The 17980-nt window shown below is 35.4% G+C and overlaps 3 protein-coding genes across 8 annotated transcripts; all 3 read right to left on the minus strand.

Annotated features, from left to right (window-relative positions):
- Positions 1 to 179: 179 nt before the first annotated feature.
- On the minus strand, positions 180 to 6889 carry LOC131345013 (P2Y purinoceptor 11-like). 3 transcript variants are annotated; one of them, XM_058377644.1, is made up of 2 exons: positions 6226 to 6889; positions 180 to 1146 (listed from the first exon to the last, which is right to left on the minus strand). In XM_058377644.1, exon 2 carries the CDS (start codon positions 1131 to 1133, stop codon positions 183 to 185), a length of 951 nt encoding a protein of 316 aa, XP_058233627.1. In that variant the 5' UTR covers positions 1134 to 1146; positions 6226 to 6889; the 3' UTR covers positions 180 to 182. The 3 variants fall into 3 exon arrangements, with proteins under 3 accessions (XP_058233627.1, XP_058233626.1, XP_058233628.1); XM_058377643.1 differs by lacking the exon at positions 6226 to 6889 and adding an exon at positions 5546 to 5822; XM_058377645.1 differs by lacking the exon at positions 6226 to 6889 and adding an exon at positions 3890 to 5519.
- Positions 6890 to 7125: 236 nt separating this feature from the next.
- On the minus strand, positions 7126 to 12392 carry LOC131345014 (suppressor of SWI4 1 homolog). The gene is made up of 6 exons (XM_058377646.1): positions 11882 to 12392; positions 10858 to 11028; positions 10629 to 10705; positions 10322 to 10429; positions 8592 to 8758; positions 7126 to 7760 (listed from the first exon to the last, which is right to left on the minus strand). The coding sequence occupies exons 2-6, from the start codon at positions 10981 to 10983 to the stop codon at positions 7336 to 7338; spliced, it is 903 nt and encodes a 300-aa protein (XP_058233629.1). The 5' UTR covers positions 10984 to 11028; positions 11882 to 12392; the 3' UTR covers positions 7126 to 7335.
- On the minus strand, positions 12290 to 17692 carry LOC131345012 (P2Y purinoceptor 11-like). Of its 4 annotated transcripts, XM_058377640.1 has the most exons (3): positions 16458 to 16753; positions 14098 to 14564; positions 12290 to 12414 (listed from the first exon to the last, which is right to left on the minus strand). In XM_058377640.1, the coding sequence occupies exons 2-3, from the start codon at positions 14549 to 14551 to the stop codon at positions 12290 to 12292; spliced, it is 579 nt and encodes a 192-aa protein (XP_058233623.1). In that variant the 5' UTR covers positions 14552 to 14564; positions 16458 to 16753. The 4 variants fall into 4 exon arrangements, with proteins under 4 accessions (XP_058233623.1, XP_058233624.1, XP_058233622.1 ...); XM_058377641.1 differs by lacking the exon at positions 12290 to 12414 and having other exon boundaries at positions 13161 to 14564; positions 16615 to 16767; XM_058377639.1 differs by lacking the exons at positions 12290 to 12414; positions 16458 to 16753 and adding an exon at positions 17145 to 17692 and having other exon boundaries at positions 13163 to 14564.
- Between the last annotated feature and the right edge of the window lie 288 nt (positions 17693 to 17980).

Raw genomic sequence — 17980 nt, forward strand, 5'->3', positions numbered from 1 at the left:
GCTTGGGAATATTGAGCATTCAGTGATCAATTCTACTAACTACAGAAACATTTTAGCCCCCAAACTGGTTGCCTTTGCCAGAAGATTAAGATTTAACCACTGAACATTCAACAGGATAATAACCCCAAACATACATCCAAATCAACATAAATGTTTGCAGAAAAACAAAATGTTGTGAAGTCTCAGTCTCTGGATTTCAATTCAAGGTCATTTGACAAACGTTCTCCAACTGTGTTTTGTACGTTTGATACGTTATAGCTCCGTCTGCAGCACACTGCCCTGATGCTGTCAAACACAGCCATGTACAGGATGGGATGAAGACACATGTTCAGGCAGGCTAATGCTTTTGACACTTGGTATCCATTACGCACATAACAATTAGTCTTCTTTTCTTCCCTCAATTTAAAATTCCATATTTGTAGAATGTGAAAGGGGACAAAAGACACAGCGTACAGGACGCAGACTAAACCCACAATCAGGGCCACTTTTTTTTTCTCCAATGAGGTGATATTTGCATTTTTAAAAACCACCCACAAAACACCAAAATATGATGCAAACGTAATTACACATGGAACTAAACAACCCGTAACAGCCATAAACACCCTGAAGTTCTTCTTAATAATTGGTTCACTGTAATTTCTTACAAATAAAAAACATTTGTCATTGTTATTCACACCTGCATAGTAGAGGATTGGAGACGAAATGCTTGCCACAAAGATCCAGACAAACACGCTGACGATCTTGGCATGTTTCGGTCGAATGTGTTTGCGTGTGAAAAAGGGATGAACAATGGCCAGGTATCTGTTAGCACTGATGCACATGATGAAGTAAATGCTGACATAGAGGTTACAGGTGAACAGAAAGCGTTCTATTTTGCAGAGAGCTTCACCAAATATCCAGACCCGTCCATTTGAATAATAGTGGATAAGAAGTGGGAGACCGAGGGCATAAAAGATGTCACTGATGATCAGGTTGCAGGAGAACACCACTCCGGTGTGCCAATTCTTTCTCTCCTTAGTCACAAGCAGCCACAGTGCCAGTATGTTCCCCGCCAGTGCCACACACATCTCCACACCATAGATGGGAGGTAACAGGTCCCTTGAAAATGTACTGTTACAGCTGCTTCTGTTCATTTTACTGAGCCTCCTGAAAAGACCAATGCAAAGCAGCTGTATTAGAATACATTAAAGGAATAGTACAGGAAATTTTATATAGAATATCTATCTATCTATCTATCTATCTATCTATCTATCTATCTATCTATCTATCTATCTATCTATCTATCTATCTATCTATCTATCTATCTATGTGTGTCTGTCTGTGTGTCTGTCTGTCTGTTCTTCTGCCTGTCTATCTTGCCTCCAGTCTGGCCTTTGTTATTTACCTCCAGGGTTAAATCTTGATCCTCCAAATTGTAAATTATAATGAACTGTTCATTGTGGTTTCAAATATCTAAGTACTTAAATATACAATAATTTACCACACAAAAAGAGAGGTTTTTTTTACCTTGCAACATTTCATGATTACCATCAAGGTTTCAGTTTCTAAAAGTTTACATTCTTCAATATTCAACATGTTTGTTGTTTGTTCAAACATTGTTTTGTAAGAACAATAAAACCCTTCAGGATGTAAAAATTGAATAGAAATATTGGAAATGAATCAACTTCAGGGGAACATCTCAGTAACAGCATGACATAGTTTTATATTATTATATGATGAGTAACACTAAAGATAACGAATAGTAGTTTGTATGCTATTAATCAAAATAATGATCTCAAATTCTTCAAAACGGCTGAAAAAAGACAGAGGAAGTGAATTACACAAAAACCAAATACCAACTAAAATGCTGCCCACCTAGACTTCCTGGTAGTCTAAAAAGCAGAACATATTGTTACTGTGGATGAAAAAAAAACCCACTGCATACATAGACAGCACACAATTCCTCTTAAAGAGCAATGAATCAAGGGTAGGACTTTCCAGATTGGCTAGAAATTGATTCATAATGGTAGTATTACATTAAAGATATTATTGTGTATTATTTTGGTATTAAACACCACACTGTAAACCCTAATGTTGTCTTTACTTAAACAATCAAGTGATCATGACTAAACATTAATTAAAATTTTGCATTTTGGCCCTGTCACTCAAAAATATGAGTTAAGGTAACTTATTTACCTTCAAAATGCATAAACTTAAGATTTCAAGTGTTGTGAGCTCAAGATTATGATTAATCATTTGAAAAAAATAGGTCATTTTCAGAAGTGTTTTATAGGTTTACTTAAAAGCGCTCACTCTGTTCTTCCTTTAACGTGATTTGCCATGCAAGGAGTTATAAATAGCAACAAGACAACTAATGTTCTGATTGGTGGATTTCAAAATTGGTTTTGGCCTCAACTGTTGCTGACACCACAGTTCAAGACGCATGTTTTTCTTCGTGTCCTATCTTCAGTAAGTGAAATGATGTAGATATAAAGTTATTTTGTGTGATTATTAAGAGTGAAATATGTTTATTTAAATCCCTGTGGTACGTTTCTATAATAAATGACAACGCAGCCATAATTACAATATTTCCCGGTCAAACTTTTACAGCGTAGCTATCAAGTAACGATATTTTAATGATGGTATGATAACTGAGATATTAAATGATTCTGTTTTTGATTCGTAATTCTGAAACATGTTAGTTAATACACTTAATCATTGTGCAATCGTGTATTTCTGCGGGAAAGAACATGGCAGCCACTTCCGAGACTAGTTAATTTCTGCCCGGTCAACTTGCTTCTTATTTTATCTATGAGATATACATATTTGATGAAATTGCCTAAACGTTTTTCTGTGCGAGATACAACATGACAGCTACTGCTTAACGTTACACCATGTGGGTTATTATTTCCTGGGCAAACGTTGTCAGTGTCGCCATTAATTAAAGAAAAGGCGCAGGTGATGTGATGTGTGATCTACGATGTACCTTAAATGTTTTGAACTGCGAGAGGTGTTACGCTTTCTTCGTAAGTTGAATACAGGAGGTGGTCTGCCGGAAGCTAGACATTTTATTTTATTTTAAGTTTTAAATATGGATATTTTTCTTACACAAACATATCGATTCACTTCAGAAGTCCTTTATTAACCCCCTGGAGTCATTTTATGATGCATCCATCATAAAAATCATAGGATAAATGACATATTTTTGGGTCACTATCATTTTAACCTGTTTACATTTACCTGTGCTCCCACTAATCTAAGCATTAAGAATCATGTTGATTTTAAAGCAATAGTTCAAACTAATATGAAAATTTGCAGGAAATGTTCTTACCTTCAGACTACCCAAGATGTAGATGAGGTTGTTTCTTCATATGAAAAGATTTGAAGAAATTTAGCATTACATCACATGCTCACAAATTGATCCTCTGTAGCAAACAAATGCTGTCCAAACAGCTGATAAAAACACCACAAAAATCCACAAGTAATCAACATGTTTGCTGTTTGGACTTATACAGCATCCATTTGCTATAGAGGATCAATTTGTGAGCAAGTGATGTAATGCTAAATTTCTCCAAATCTTTTCAGATGAAGAAACAAACTCCTGAGAGACCTGAGAGTAAGTACATTTTCATTTTTGGGTGAAGTATTCCTTTAATATACGAATGTGGCCAACTTTTTTGTACAAGTCTTCAAAAGTAATAAATGTCATTTATACTGCATACTTTAAAAAGTGTATACAAAATTCTTTGCAGGAAGCATGTACATTTACATAAACTCAAATGTATGCATATCAATATAATTTTAGATTAGGGTTAGTGATTAGTTTTTTTCTTAATAAACTTGTGCGCATTCTGATAAACATGCATTGATGATAAACCTTTGATTCCTGATCATAATACTCTATTTATACCTGTTTTGTCACTAGGTGTCTGATCATCGCAACACTATCCTGGATGTGCCAGTGGGGATCTTATTCCAGGACACTGATCTTCAGCCCCCCAACTCCTTGCATTTGACTTCTTCGATTGGAATAATTCTTGAAGGCCATGTGGTGATGGACAAAATGCAGGACCTCCCACAGACAATGTGTCTTCTCTTTGGTCTAATTTATGCACTAGACCTAAATTACCCCAAATCACTTGCCAACACGTTTTTTGTTTAAGAAACGCCTACTGTGAGACTTTAACACCACCCTTTGTTTTGGATATTTTCCCCCTGTTACACCTCTGTAGTGTGGTTGTGACTCAATAATATTTCCATTACAGTATAGTATATACAGTATGACACTGTATATGTTGAGTTTGTTTTATTATATTTTGCTTTGTTTGCACAAGGCATAAACGGTCAAATGTTAGTGTGGCTGTGACCTATTTCCATTTCAGTATAGTGTGTACTGTATTTTTATTAATATTGTGACATTTTGTCAATAAAACAGAACCGTTTCAGTTAAATTTCCATGTTGAGTTAACTTAAATATATAAGTAGACTTGAAATGAATGCCAAGTTAAGTCAACATAATCGTTTAAGTACATTGAATAAGCACCAAGTTTGGTGAACTGAACAATTTAAGTATAGTCTACATAATCGCTAAGTTAAATAAACTTAAATATGCAAGTTTTAGAAGATTCCATTACTCAATTGAATTGAGGGAACGAGTTTACTCAATCAATTTAGTTCAATCAGCTTATTAGGGTTTTCAGTGCAGGAAGGCTGACATTTCACCTGGTCTGACAATTTTTAGAGGTTCATAGTAGATACCACATGTAACAGTCGCACTGTTGGTGAAAATAACTTCAATGACCACAGAGTGACATGGGTATTTATTTTAACCTCTTTTTCCTCTCTGTTCTCATGAACCTCATCTATGAACTACTTTAACTTCAGGCAAACAAAGATGCAGCCCCCAAATCTTTTTCTACTTTCTGTATTTTTCCTTAAATTAGCATTTTCCTCTCTTTCTGACACTCATTGTGGAAATTGAAAGCTAAAAGGTTTAAAATCACAATTTGATCTAGACGCCACTTTTTCATAAACCATATACTGTAATGACTTTATAAACGAATCACACACAGGACACTACACAATCAAATGCCCAAATTCTCAAATTAACAGTATATTTATATCCCAGTTACCGTAGCATGTGTCAGGAGACCGAAATACAACATTTCTAACTTCCTTCAGTTCCACTTTTCTCAAGCTCTGATATACAAAATCCCACCAGAATTCCCAACAAAAGCTTGCTGATTTGGAGCACTGAATTTTACAGTATAAATGATTTACAGATGCTATAATGATTCAAACATCTTCACAGATGTGAATCGTGTCTTATAGCCTTACATTGTTCTCTTAAAAAATATCATTTAAAGATACTATGGTATGTGTAAAAGTCAGAGTAATAATCCAAAAAGTGCCTAAAACATTTCCCTAAACCTGCTGTCTATATAAACAATTCTCAGTTTAAAAAATACATTTGAACTCTTTAGAATCTCCAATGCAGTCCCATTAATAAACTTTCAAAACCTTAAGAATAGCTTGCTAACATTATTTGTTTTATCTTGTCACTCACCAGTTGCCTGTGCACAGATCCTGTGAAGATATACTGTCTTCTCTGTCTTAGGGTACAAGTCACTCTGCTATCTACTCTGATCAGAAGATTATAAGAGACTATTCATTTCCTGTTTGTCTGTGCAGTCACCACAGTGGAAAAACTCCTTCCATCATACCCCTGCTGCTCATCCTCATCCTTTTCTCCTTTACTTCTTGAAGTATTTTGTATCCATGTTGCACCAAACCTCTTGCTAGCAAACTTTTGACACTTTAAACTTGTCTTACTGGAGATGATTTCTCTCTCCACCAGAGGTTTCGTAGATACACATTTCCTCTTTTTCGATGATCTGTTTGTTGCAATGTTTCCTCTTTATGGTGTGTTATACATTGTAGTTTGCATCAAAGTTAAACATCTGGGACACGTTCTGTGTGTCTTTGCAAAGATTCTACAACCCTCAGATGAGACAAGAGACCATTTTTCCAAAAGACATTTACTCTGTTTACTGATCTCATATTCACCAAGATCGTTAATCCGTCTAGTTTAAATGAATTAGGACAAAGTTACCCAACATTCAGTGTTTAATGTTTCTTTCCACATTCCCTAACTTTATTAAATTAGTATCAGTCATCTGCTTTGGCTGAAACACATAGATGTGGGGGGAAAAGGGTTGACAGAAAACGTGCAAAGTAATACATCACCTGTAAGGTTGGATACCATAATCCACCAAAACGCTGCTATATCCAGAGAACACGGAAAAAAACGTAGTGGTAGGAAGGAATCCGATTTAATAAGTAACTTACAAGCCGGACAGTAAAGCTGTCTGTTTCAGCAACAAGCATTCGAAAAGACAACGGGGAAACCTTCTATTGCAAAACAGTCATGAATGTGCTGTTTAGATCACTTTCCCAACATTCATTCGGTGTATTGTAGACACCCAGAGAAAATGTGAGTAACAGTTTCCAAGAAATAGAACGATGATGATAGCTTTGAAAAATGCCTACAATATGGAACTAATTTAGCTACAATACTAATTCTATATTTAACATGCAATATTCCCAGTCTCCATTTCCAAAGAAAAACTCAAATACTTTTAAGTTTTCCTGTCTAGACAATTTTTCATTGATCATATTGATTTTAAATGTCAATACTGAAAGCATATTAGAAAGTTCTCCAAAATCAGATGCATTAAAATTATTAAGGCTAATCTAAGCTTTAAAAAAAAGCATCTTTATGAACCAACCTTTTTTTTTAGTAGCAATAAACTAAATTATTCATCAATAATTTTGCCCAAAATAACGTTACTCTTAAATTCAAGTAAAATGATAATCATAAATCCTTTATAAAGGACAGTTAATTTGAACCTCTTTTTAACCTCATAAGTTTCTACTAAAAAATAAAGAAATTTAAACAATCAATTTAAAAAATAAATATATTAATTAATAAATAAAAATAACTTCAAAATATTACATTTTAATAATTTAATGTTGAGTTTGTCTACTGATTAATGTAGCATTAATGTTACCTGACTCAAATGTTCAGATTTGGTACAAATCTTAGCTTTTACCACCCATCATAATTTAATATGGTGATTCAAATATCGTAGGAATCACAGCAATATTATGAAAGACTCCATTATTTATTTGCTGTAAATGCAATAAACATTTATGAACATTTTTACAAAGCACAAATATATATTTTTCAACAAACTGCAGTCTTTTCATGGCTGCTTTGGGCTGGTTAGCAGTTCAGACTGGCATCAACACCACCAGGTTGTCCTGCTAGTGTAGAGCCTGGCTCATGTTTTCTCTTCACCTTTTCTCTTTCTTCTTCTTGAAGTCTTTCTTTCCTTGTCCTCCTCTCGGACCTGCTTTAAACGCAGAGCCCGATTTTGCTCTTTGTCCTTTCCCCATTGAACCCTTTGCGCCACTTTTCTTCTCCCCAAACCTTTCCCTCTGGTTTCCTCCAAACCTCTTTCCTCCTTTGCTCTTCCCAAACCGGCTGTTGGCCCCTGACATTTTTCCCGATTTAAATCCTTTGCCTCCTCCGGAGATTTTTCCCGAGTTCTTCCCGCCAAACTTCCTACCAGCAAAGTTTTTACTACCGAAAGAAGCCTTGCCTGTAGGTTTGAATCGGTTTGTTTTTTCTTCCCCAGAAGCTTTGGACAGTTTCCTCTTCTTAAAGGGCATCAGTGACTTGCCTGGGGCACGTTTCCTCTTTGCAGTGGGGAACATGTCTGAAAGAATATGAAAAGCACAGAGCATGAGTGTCCAATCGTTACCACGAAGGTCAGGCCTGCGTGTGGGTTCTGATCTAAATCTTGCTGGACACACACACTATGAATCACCTGATCTTGGCTTTTAACTGAATATCAGGTGTGACTTCAGCTTAGGTGGAATGAAACCCTGCACCTTCACTGGGCCTTTCTGGAGAAGATCAACTAGCTGAGTATAGAGTGAGTGACTATGTCTAATCCACTCACACCCACACCCGCCCACTCGCTCTCTCTCACACCCGCCCACTCGCTCTCTCTCACACCCGCCCACTCGCTCTCTCTCTCTCCCACCCACTCTCTCTCTCTCAAAAAAAAAATTGGACCAAAATACTAATTCCAAAAATGTGTAAAAACATGTAAAGAATCAAACAGCATACTTGATGTTTATGCCTTGTAGTTGTGAGTAATATAAGAAAAAGTATTAAAGCACATATTTACACAAGATAACATCAAGTATACAGACTTGCTAAGAAACAGCCAGTGATATTACATTTAAAATTAAAAATCATCCTTCTGAAAAATAATGAATATATATAATCTGTACATCTATTCAGCTTCATCTGATCAGAGTCTGTAGATACTGACTGCTCTCCTTAACTCTTTGTATGCTCCAATTTGAAATAAAATAATTATACACATATAAAAAGTGAGTGTATGTTTGCGCATGGGGAAAAAGAAACATGTGAATCGATGCAACGATTAGCTGTTATAGCTAGACAAAAGACCAAAAAAAGAAATGCGTGCAGTGTGTGGTTAAAAGGCTAACCAGCGCGCATGTACGAGTGATGCTACCTTCATCGGGTTCCTCTCCCACAGCCTGTCTGTAATACTCTGCCTCGTCTTCTGACTCCTCAGCCTCAGGCTGATCCTCCTGCATCCCAGGATCCTCCACTTCACTGTCATCAGACGCAGCCCCTTCCTGCTGCCGTTTCCTCTTTATTCCCTCCAGACTCCTTTTTCTGCGCACGCGCACACACACACTTATCAGAGGTGGCAACAAAACCACAATACCCAAACAGGAACTAATTATAATTTGGGTCAAATATTTAATATTTATCTACAAATTGGTAATGAATGGAAATGCCACATTGGTTATTGCACATCCTCTCTCATTCTCCCTTCTTTTAAACAAAAGAGCTCAAAAGTATGGCTGCATTTAGATAACTATAAGACCCAGGTAATACAAGCAATGTAACAAAAACTGTTGAAAAATAATATCTATAAATACATCTTAATACACTAGAATGAAGTCATAATAATAATAATAATAATAATAATAATAATAATAATAATAATAATAATAAAAATAAAAATAAAATAATAATAATAATAGTAGTAGGAGGAGGAGTAGTAATAATAATAATAATAATAATAATAATAGCAGCTAAAAAAGCTAACCAATTAATATCTTGCTATACCCAAAAATCTGGCAATGCAAAAGATCCATAAAAAATTGATAATGCTATTAAGAGTTATAGTTAAGTATTCAAGCATACTTCTATGCACTGAGGATTGGGACAAGACCCAAGAACCAGCAGAATGGATGAAGTGTGGATTATAAACAGAGTTACAGTCTGGACATGTGCATGGGGGACATTTTCAGCACAATGCTATCAGTATTACAGAATAAACAGCTAATTTCTTTTTCCTCACCCAGTACTGAGTGACATGACATTTGTGTGTGTTATATGTGACGTCCCACTTTCATGTTAAGTTTATGACACTAGCACGTGTGCAGAAATCAGGCCCTAGACAATCATGAAACGTGTCAACGCCGTCCTGCTCTGCTTCGCTCTCTGAAAGGTTCACACCCCTGACAAAGTAAAAATCGACAAACAAAATCCTCTTAAAGTACATTTAAAAACAAAACCATGTTTTCTGTTGGGTTTTCTATGAGCAATGCATCAGAGCGTTTACTTTGAAAGATCACTGAGCAGTCAGTGAAATTTAAAGCTTCATCATTCGCATCACAGGGAACAAAACAAATAGACTATAAATCTTTAGTTATAGTTTTTATTCATGGAGAAATGAGGAATTAATCTAAGGACACAAAACAAACAACTTTTGTTGTGTGTATATATATATATATATATATATATATATATATATATATATATATATATATATATATATATTCTATTTTATATACATACTCTATATACATATATACCATATGTTACTTTATTTATATTTATTATATTTTATTCTATTTTTATTCTTATTTTTTACCTACTGTGAACTTGTTTTATATTTCGTTTTTTTCATATAATTCGTATTCTTATATTTTATATTTCGTATTTTTTTATTTTATCCTTGTCTTTTGTTCTGTCCTTATTCCTTTTCCTTTTCCAAGGGTCAAAACAGTTGTGTAAGCATTTCACTGCATATCATACTGTGTACGATTATGTATGTGACAAATAAAATTTGAATTTTAGTCATTATATTTGAAGCCCCCTTCTGGCTGAGAAGAGAACTGCAATTCCTAGAAAATATCATTCTCCTGAAATCCTCCTTTCACTTACTTCAGGAGCAGCTCACTGATATCCTCCAGCTTGTTCATGTTGGGAAACTTCTCCTGCAAGAGCTTCTTAACGCCTTTACTCATGCCCTCAGGGACCACCTTCAGACTGCTGCAGGTCACCGAGGAGAGGACACACACACACACACACAGGGGTTAGTGAAAAGTGTGTTTGAGAATCACAAATCCAGGGAAAACTGAGATGTGTGCATCAGTGCGTTTACTTTGACAACAATCACTGAAAGGTCATGTGTAAAGCTTTCATCATGTGCATCGTCTACACACTGTGACCGCACAGACACGTTACTTACTAATGCCGAGACTCGATTTCTTGTGACGCAGAATCGTAATTCACCAACACACACCTCTTTATGGTGTTCAGGTTGACCTTAAAGGAAGGGAAAAAGAAACATAATGAAAGCATTTAATCATAAATGAGTAAAGAACTGCACTGTGATGGCTGAGAAATCACAGGAAAGCTCAGGAGACTATACATTCATCATCTGGGTTTGTCTTTAATCCTGGACTCCTAAATTCTACCTTGTGCACGTTGATGGAAGGAAACATGTTCTGAAACATGGTAGCCATCAGCTTGATGTGCATGCCCTCCATCCCAAAATTGTTCAGCACCAGCAGCGGATGGTGAGTAAACTGCTGATCGTGCATCCTGTGCCTCTTTAGAGACGAAATCACGTCCTTAATGAGAGTGTACTGAAAAAGCATATGAGAAAGCATACAAATATACGCATTATCTAACGAGCGTCAAGAAATCCGGTGCACCGTGAAGCCCATAATCGTCAGATGACAAGAAGTCATCACATTTAATCTGATCAAATGGTTAAAGGAGGGTTTTTTGTATTATTTCCTGTTTGTACTAATGCAGTCACTGTGGTGTAAATGAATGCAGGGGACAGCCAGCACACACTGCTTCCTTATCTTCTTTTCTTATACTTCTTAATGGCTTTTCCCCAATTGTTCTATACTCTAAACTTGACAGCAGAATTTAAAGTTAAAAGTTGTCTTGGCAAAACGGTTTGTTTTTCTATTCGCTGCTACGTTTTCCACTTCATGGTGCAGAAAATGCTTTACATTTCTCTCTTTTTGTCTTATAATAATAATAAAAAAGATAAAATAAATTGGGGCCATCGCAAGCCTTTGGAATAGCTTCAGTGTGCCTTCTCATGGATTCCACAAGTCTCTGTGACACTGTACTGGATAGATAAAACACCACTTTGCTAAAAGAGGTAATAATTACCCTGGTGGTTTCATGTCATGACCAACACCTCTTAATAAATGGATCAGCACCATTAAACCCACACTTTGCTTAGCAAGGTAAAAAATCCAAAATCATATAGAAATGGTATAGTGAGATCTAGTCTAATAAAAAGAAATCAGGTACAAATACCCATCAATAAAATAATTTAATCCTAATTCAATCTACTCTTAAAGTCTAGCATGGGAAAACGTTTAGAAAGCCAATGATTTGAGGGAAAAGAAACTCAATAACAATACACAAACATAAATGAACTTCCAGATATCAATATTATTTACTAGTTGAACTTACCAGCAGTAGTGTCAGTGGATCCAAAGTTTCTTAGGATTCTGGACAAATAGAATCCCAAGAATACAGTTTTTCCTGTGACTTTTTCACATCTCAATGATCAAAGTTTCATTTCCTCTTCAATTTTTCCATCTGGTTAACAGTTTGTTACAACACAGCAACATTTCACAGGAATCACAGCAAAACCATGAAAGGCTCCATTATTTATTGCTGTAAATACACCAGACATTTATATGAACATTTTTTACAAAACACAACTACATTTTAGGAGATTTCCAGAACATCACCACCAACAGGATGTTCTGCTAGTCTAAATCCTTTTATCTTCATCGTTTCAATTTCTTTTTCTTGAAGTCCTGTTATTTCCGGGTGTTCTTCCTCCCAAACTTCCTACCAGCAAAGTTTTCAGCTCTAAAAGAAGCCTTGCTTGTAGGTTTGGATCTTGAAGCTTTCAAATTTAGACAGTTTCCTCTTCTTGTTTGGTGTGAGTGAAGGAGTTGTTTCTTCTTTGCGGTGGGGAGCATGTCTGACAGAATCTAAAAGGGGAAGCAGGTTAACGTTCTCAGAATTTACAACAAGCGTCACAAATATCTGCATCTGCGTAGATCACAGGTTGCATTACACCATTATGCATGAAAATCTCTCATAAAATCTGTATATATTTTCCTGGAAAATAACCGAGCCAATCATTGCACTAAGCGCATCATAAGTTCTGGTAATGAATAATAGCATTCTCTTTGCAACTTTAAACTTTAAATAATGTTTAAAGTATTAATGTATGTAATTGTAAAATAGTTGAGGTAAATGCTTTAATAAAAAGACTGCAAAGCACCTAAGAATAGCCATAATAACACTGGAAGAGACTAAGGGCAAGAGACCGGTGTGAGGTCAGGCAATACCCCAAGAGTTACACAATCCAAAACAACCCAAAAAAACAAAAAAACATGAACAGCATTCATCAGTAATCACTGATTATTGAGTCCAGCCTTGTGTGATATAATAATCTGTGTTGGTGTTGTAATCCAGAGGCCATGTTTGTAGCTTGTGGCCAGCATAGTAGTCTAGTTAATACTACTAGTGAAAACTAGAAACCAACTAGTAATGAATTTGTCATCATGTATACAAATTTTAGTATAAGAATAGTATGAGGCTTCTCAACTTTTTCCGGCCAAAGACCCCATTTTCTAAACTTTATATTGACTGAAGACTAATGATATAATAATAATAAAAAAACAATAATAATAATAATAATAATAATAATAATAATAATAATAAACATCATCATCCAACGGTTTTGAATATTTTTCTAAAATATTCTATAAATCGAATTTATTTCAGATAACACAAAACAACAACATGATATTTGGAGGAATCACTGGATCTACCATCTGAATCAGTTCAGGTGAGACAGAAATATTTTTTCATCAACATATTTGCTGACAGTAGCAAGTGCATACAACGAAAATCCAGGTGCAAGTGTATTCAAGATCAAGGTCACACATGGAGATGCGACATTGACCGTTAAGGTTGCTTTTCAGCTTGGGAATGTTGAGCATTCAGTGATCAATTCTACTAACTACGGAAACATTTTAGCCCCCAAACTGGTTGCCTTTGACAGAAGATTAAGATTTAACCACTGAACATTCAACAGGATAATAACCCCAAACATACATCCAAATCAACATAAATGTTTGCAGAAAAACAAAATGTTGTGAAGTCTCAGTCTCTGGATTTCAATTCAAGGTCATTTGACAAACGTTCTCCAACTGTGTTTTGTACGTTTGATACGTTATAGCTCCGTCTGCAGCACACTGCCCTGATGCTGTCAAACACAGCCATGTACAGGATGGGATGAAGACACATGTTCAGGCAGGCTAATGCTTTTGACACTTGGTATCCATTATGCACATAACAATTAGACTTATTTTCTTCCCTCAATTTAAAATTCCATATTTGTAGAATGTGAAAGGGGATAAAAGACACGGCGTACAGGACGCAGACTAAACCCACAATCAGGGCCACTTTTTTTTTCTCCAATGAGGTGATATTTGCATTTTTAAAAACCACCCACAAAACACCAAAATATGATGCAAACGTAATTACACATGGAACTAAACAACCCGTAACAGCCATAAACACCCTGAAGTTCGTCTTATTGTGGTTAAGTGTTTCACTGCTATTTTTTACAAATAAGAAACATCTTTTTCTGTCATTCACACCTGCATAGTAGAGGATTGGAGACGAAATGCTTGCCACAAAGATCCAGACAAACACGCTGACGATCTTGGCATGTTTCGGTCGAATGTATGTGCGTGTGAAAAAGGGATGAACGATGGCCAGGTATCTGTTAGCACTGATGCACATGATGAAGTAAATGCTGACATAGAGGTTACAGGTGAACAGAAAGCGTTCTATTTTGCAGAGAGCTTCACCAAATATCCAGACCCGTCCATTTGAATAATAGTGGATAAGAAGTGGGAGACCGAGGGCATAAAAGATGTCACTGATGATCAGGTTGCAGGAGAACACCACTCCGGTGTGCCAGTTCTTTCTCTCCTTAGTCACAAGCAGCCACAGTGCCAGTATGTTCCCCGTCAGTGCCACACACATCTCCACACCATAGATGGGAGGTAACAGTTCCTTTGAAAATGTACCATTATAGTAGTTTTTCATTTTACTGAGCCTCCTGAAAAGAGCAATGCAAATCAGCTGTATTAGAATAAATTAAAGGAATAGTACAGGAAATTTTAAGTAATCTAGAATTTAACATTGTCATTTTAAATAGACTATCTATCTATCTATCTATCTATCTATCTATCTATCTATCTATCTATCTATCTATCTATCTATCTATCTATCTATCTATCTATCTATCTATCTATCTATCTATCTATCTCTCTCTCTCTCTCTCTCTCTCTCTCTCTATCTATCTCTCACCTATCTATCTTGCCTCCAGTCTGGCCTTTGTTATTTACCTCCAGGGTTAAATCTTGATCCTCCAAATTGTAAATTTTAATGAACTGTTCATTGTGGTTTCAAATATCTAAGTACTTAAATATACAATAATTTACCACACAAAAAGAGAGGTTTTTTTTACCTTGCAACATTTCATGATTACCATCAAGGTTTCAGTTTCTAAAAGTTTACATTCTTCAATATTCAACATGTTTGTTGTTTGTTCAAACATTGTTTTGTAAGAACAATAAAACCCTTCAGGATGTAAAAATTGAATAGAAATATTGGAAATGAATCAACTTCAGGGGAACATCTCAGTAACAGCATGACATATTAGTTTTATATTATTATATGATGAGTAACACTAAAGATAACGAATAGTAGTTTGTATGCTATTAATCAAAATAATGATCTCAAGTTCTTCAAAACGGCTGAAAAAAGACAGAGGAAGTGAATTACACAAAAACCAAATACCAACTAAAATGCTGCCCACCTAGACTTCCTGGTAGTCTAAAAAGCAGACCATATTGTTACTGTGGATGAAAAAAAAACCACTGCATACATAGACAGCACACAATTCCTCTTAAAGAGCAATTAATCAAGGGTAGGACTTTCCAGATTGGCTAGAAATTGATTCATAATTGTAGTATTACATTAAAGATATTATTGTGTATTATTTTGGTATTAAACACCAGGAAGGCTGACATTTCACTGGTCTGACAATTGCAGATTTTTAGAGGTTCATAGTAGCTACCACATTCCACATGTTTGCAGTGACAGTCACACTTTTGGTGAAAATAACTTCAATGACCACAGAGTGACATGGTATTTATTTTAACCTCTTTTTCCTCTCTGTTCTCATGAACCTCATCTATGAACTACTTTAACTTCAGGCAAACAAAGATGCAGCCCCCAAATGTTTTTCTACTTTCTGTATTTTTCCTTAAATTAGCATTTTCCTCTCTTTCTGACACTCATTGTGGAAATTGAAAGCTAAAGGTTTGCAATTTAATTGAGAACCTGGTGTAATGCATCAAGAACTGACAAATCGTAACAAATCGCAATTTGATCTAGACGCCACTTTTTCATAAACCATATACTGTAATGACTTTATAAACAAATCACACACAGAACACTACACAATCAAATGCCCAAATTCTCAAATTAACAGTATATTTATATCCCAGTTACCGTAGCATGTGCCAGGAGACCGAAATACAACATTTCTAACTTCCTTCAGTTCCACTTTTCTCAAGCTCTGATATACAAAATCCCACCAGAATTCCCAACAAAAGCTTGCTGATTTGGAGCACTGAATTTTACAGTATAAATGATTTACAGATGCTATAATGATTCAAACATCTTCACAGATGTGAATCGTGTCTTATAGCCTTACATTGTTCTCTTAAAAAATATCATTAAAGATACTATGGTATGTGTAAAAGTCAGAGTAATAATCCAAAAAGTGCCTAAAACATTTCCCTAAACCTGCTGTCTATATAAACAATTCTCAGTTTAAAAAATACATTTGAACTCTTTAGAATCTCCAATGCAGTGCCATTAATAAACTTTCAAAACCTTAAGAATAGCTTGCTAACATTATTTGTTTTATCTTGTCACTCACCAGTTGCCTGTGCACGGATCCTGTAAAGATATACTGTCTTCTCTGTCTTAGGGTACAAATCACTCTGCTATCTACTCTGATCAGAAGATTATAAGAGACTATTCATTTCCTGTTTGTCTGTGCAGTCACCACAGTGGAAAAACTCCTTCCATCATACCCCTGCTGCTCATCCTCATCCTTTTCTCCTTTACTTCTTGAAGTATTTTGTATCCATGTTGCACCAAACTTCTTGCTAGCAAACTTTTGACACTTTAAACTTGTCTTACTGGAGATGACTTCTCTCTCCACCAGAGGTTTCGTAGATACACATTTCCTCTTTTTCGATGATCTGTTTGTTGCAATGTTTCCTCTTTATGGTGTGTTATACATTGTAGTTTGCATCAAGTTTAAACATCCGGGACACGTTCTGTGTGTCTTTGCAAAGATTCTACAACCCTCAGATGAGACAAGAGACCAAAAGACCTTTTTCCAAAAGACATTTCCTCCGTTTACTGATCTCATATTCACCAAGATCGTTAATCCGTCTAGTTTAAATGAATTAGGACAAAGTTACCCAACATTCAGTGTTTAATGTTTCTTTCCACATTCCCTAACTTTATTAAATTAGTATCAGTCATCTGCTTTGGCTGAAACACATAGATGTGGGGGGAAAAGGGTTGATAGAAAACGTGCAAAGTAATACATCACCTGTAAGGTTGGATACCATAATCCACCAAAACGCTGCTATATCCAGAGAACACGGAAAAAACATAGTGGTAGGAAGGAATCCGATTTAATAAGTAACTTACAAGCCGGACAGTAAAGCTGTCTGTTTCAGCAACAAGGATTCGAAAAGACAACGGGGAAACCTTCTATTGCAAAACAGTCATGAATGTGCTGTTTAGATCACTTTCCCAACATTCATTCGGTGTATTGTAGACACCCAGAGAAAATGTGGGTTTCCAAGAACTAGAACGATGATAGCTTTGAAAAATGCCTACAATATGGAACTAATTTAGCTACAACACTAATTCTGTATTTAACATTCCCAGCCTCCTTTTTACAAAAAAACCCCTCAAATACTGTCTTCCTGTCTAGACAATTTTTCATTGATCATATTGATTTTAAATGTCAATACTGAAAGCATATTAGAAAATTCTCCAAAATCAGGTGCATTAAAATTATTAAGGCTAATCTAAGCTTTAAAAAAAAAGCATCTTTATGCATCAACCTTTTTTTTTAGTAGCAATAAAAAAAATTTCTCACCAATAATTTTGCCCAAAATAACATTACTCTTAAATTCAAGTAAAATGATAATCATAAATCCTTTATAAAGGACAGTTAATTTGAACCTTTTTGTCCTCTTTTTAACCTCAAAGAAATTTAACCAATAAATAAAAAATATATATATTAATGAATAAATAAATAAAAATAGCTTCAAAATATTACATTTTAATCATTTAATGTTGAGTTTGTCTACTGATTAATGTAGCATTAATGTTACCTGACTCAAATGTTCAGATTCTGTACAAATCTTTACCACC

Source organism: Hemibagrus wyckioides, linkage group LG24, assembly GCF_019097595.1.
Source record: "Hemibagrus wyckioides isolate EC202008001 linkage group LG24, SWU_Hwy_1.0, whole genome shotgun sequence".
Lineage (NCBI taxonomy): Eukaryota > Metazoa > Chordata > Actinopteri > Siluriformes > Bagridae > Hemibagrus > Hemibagrus wyckioides.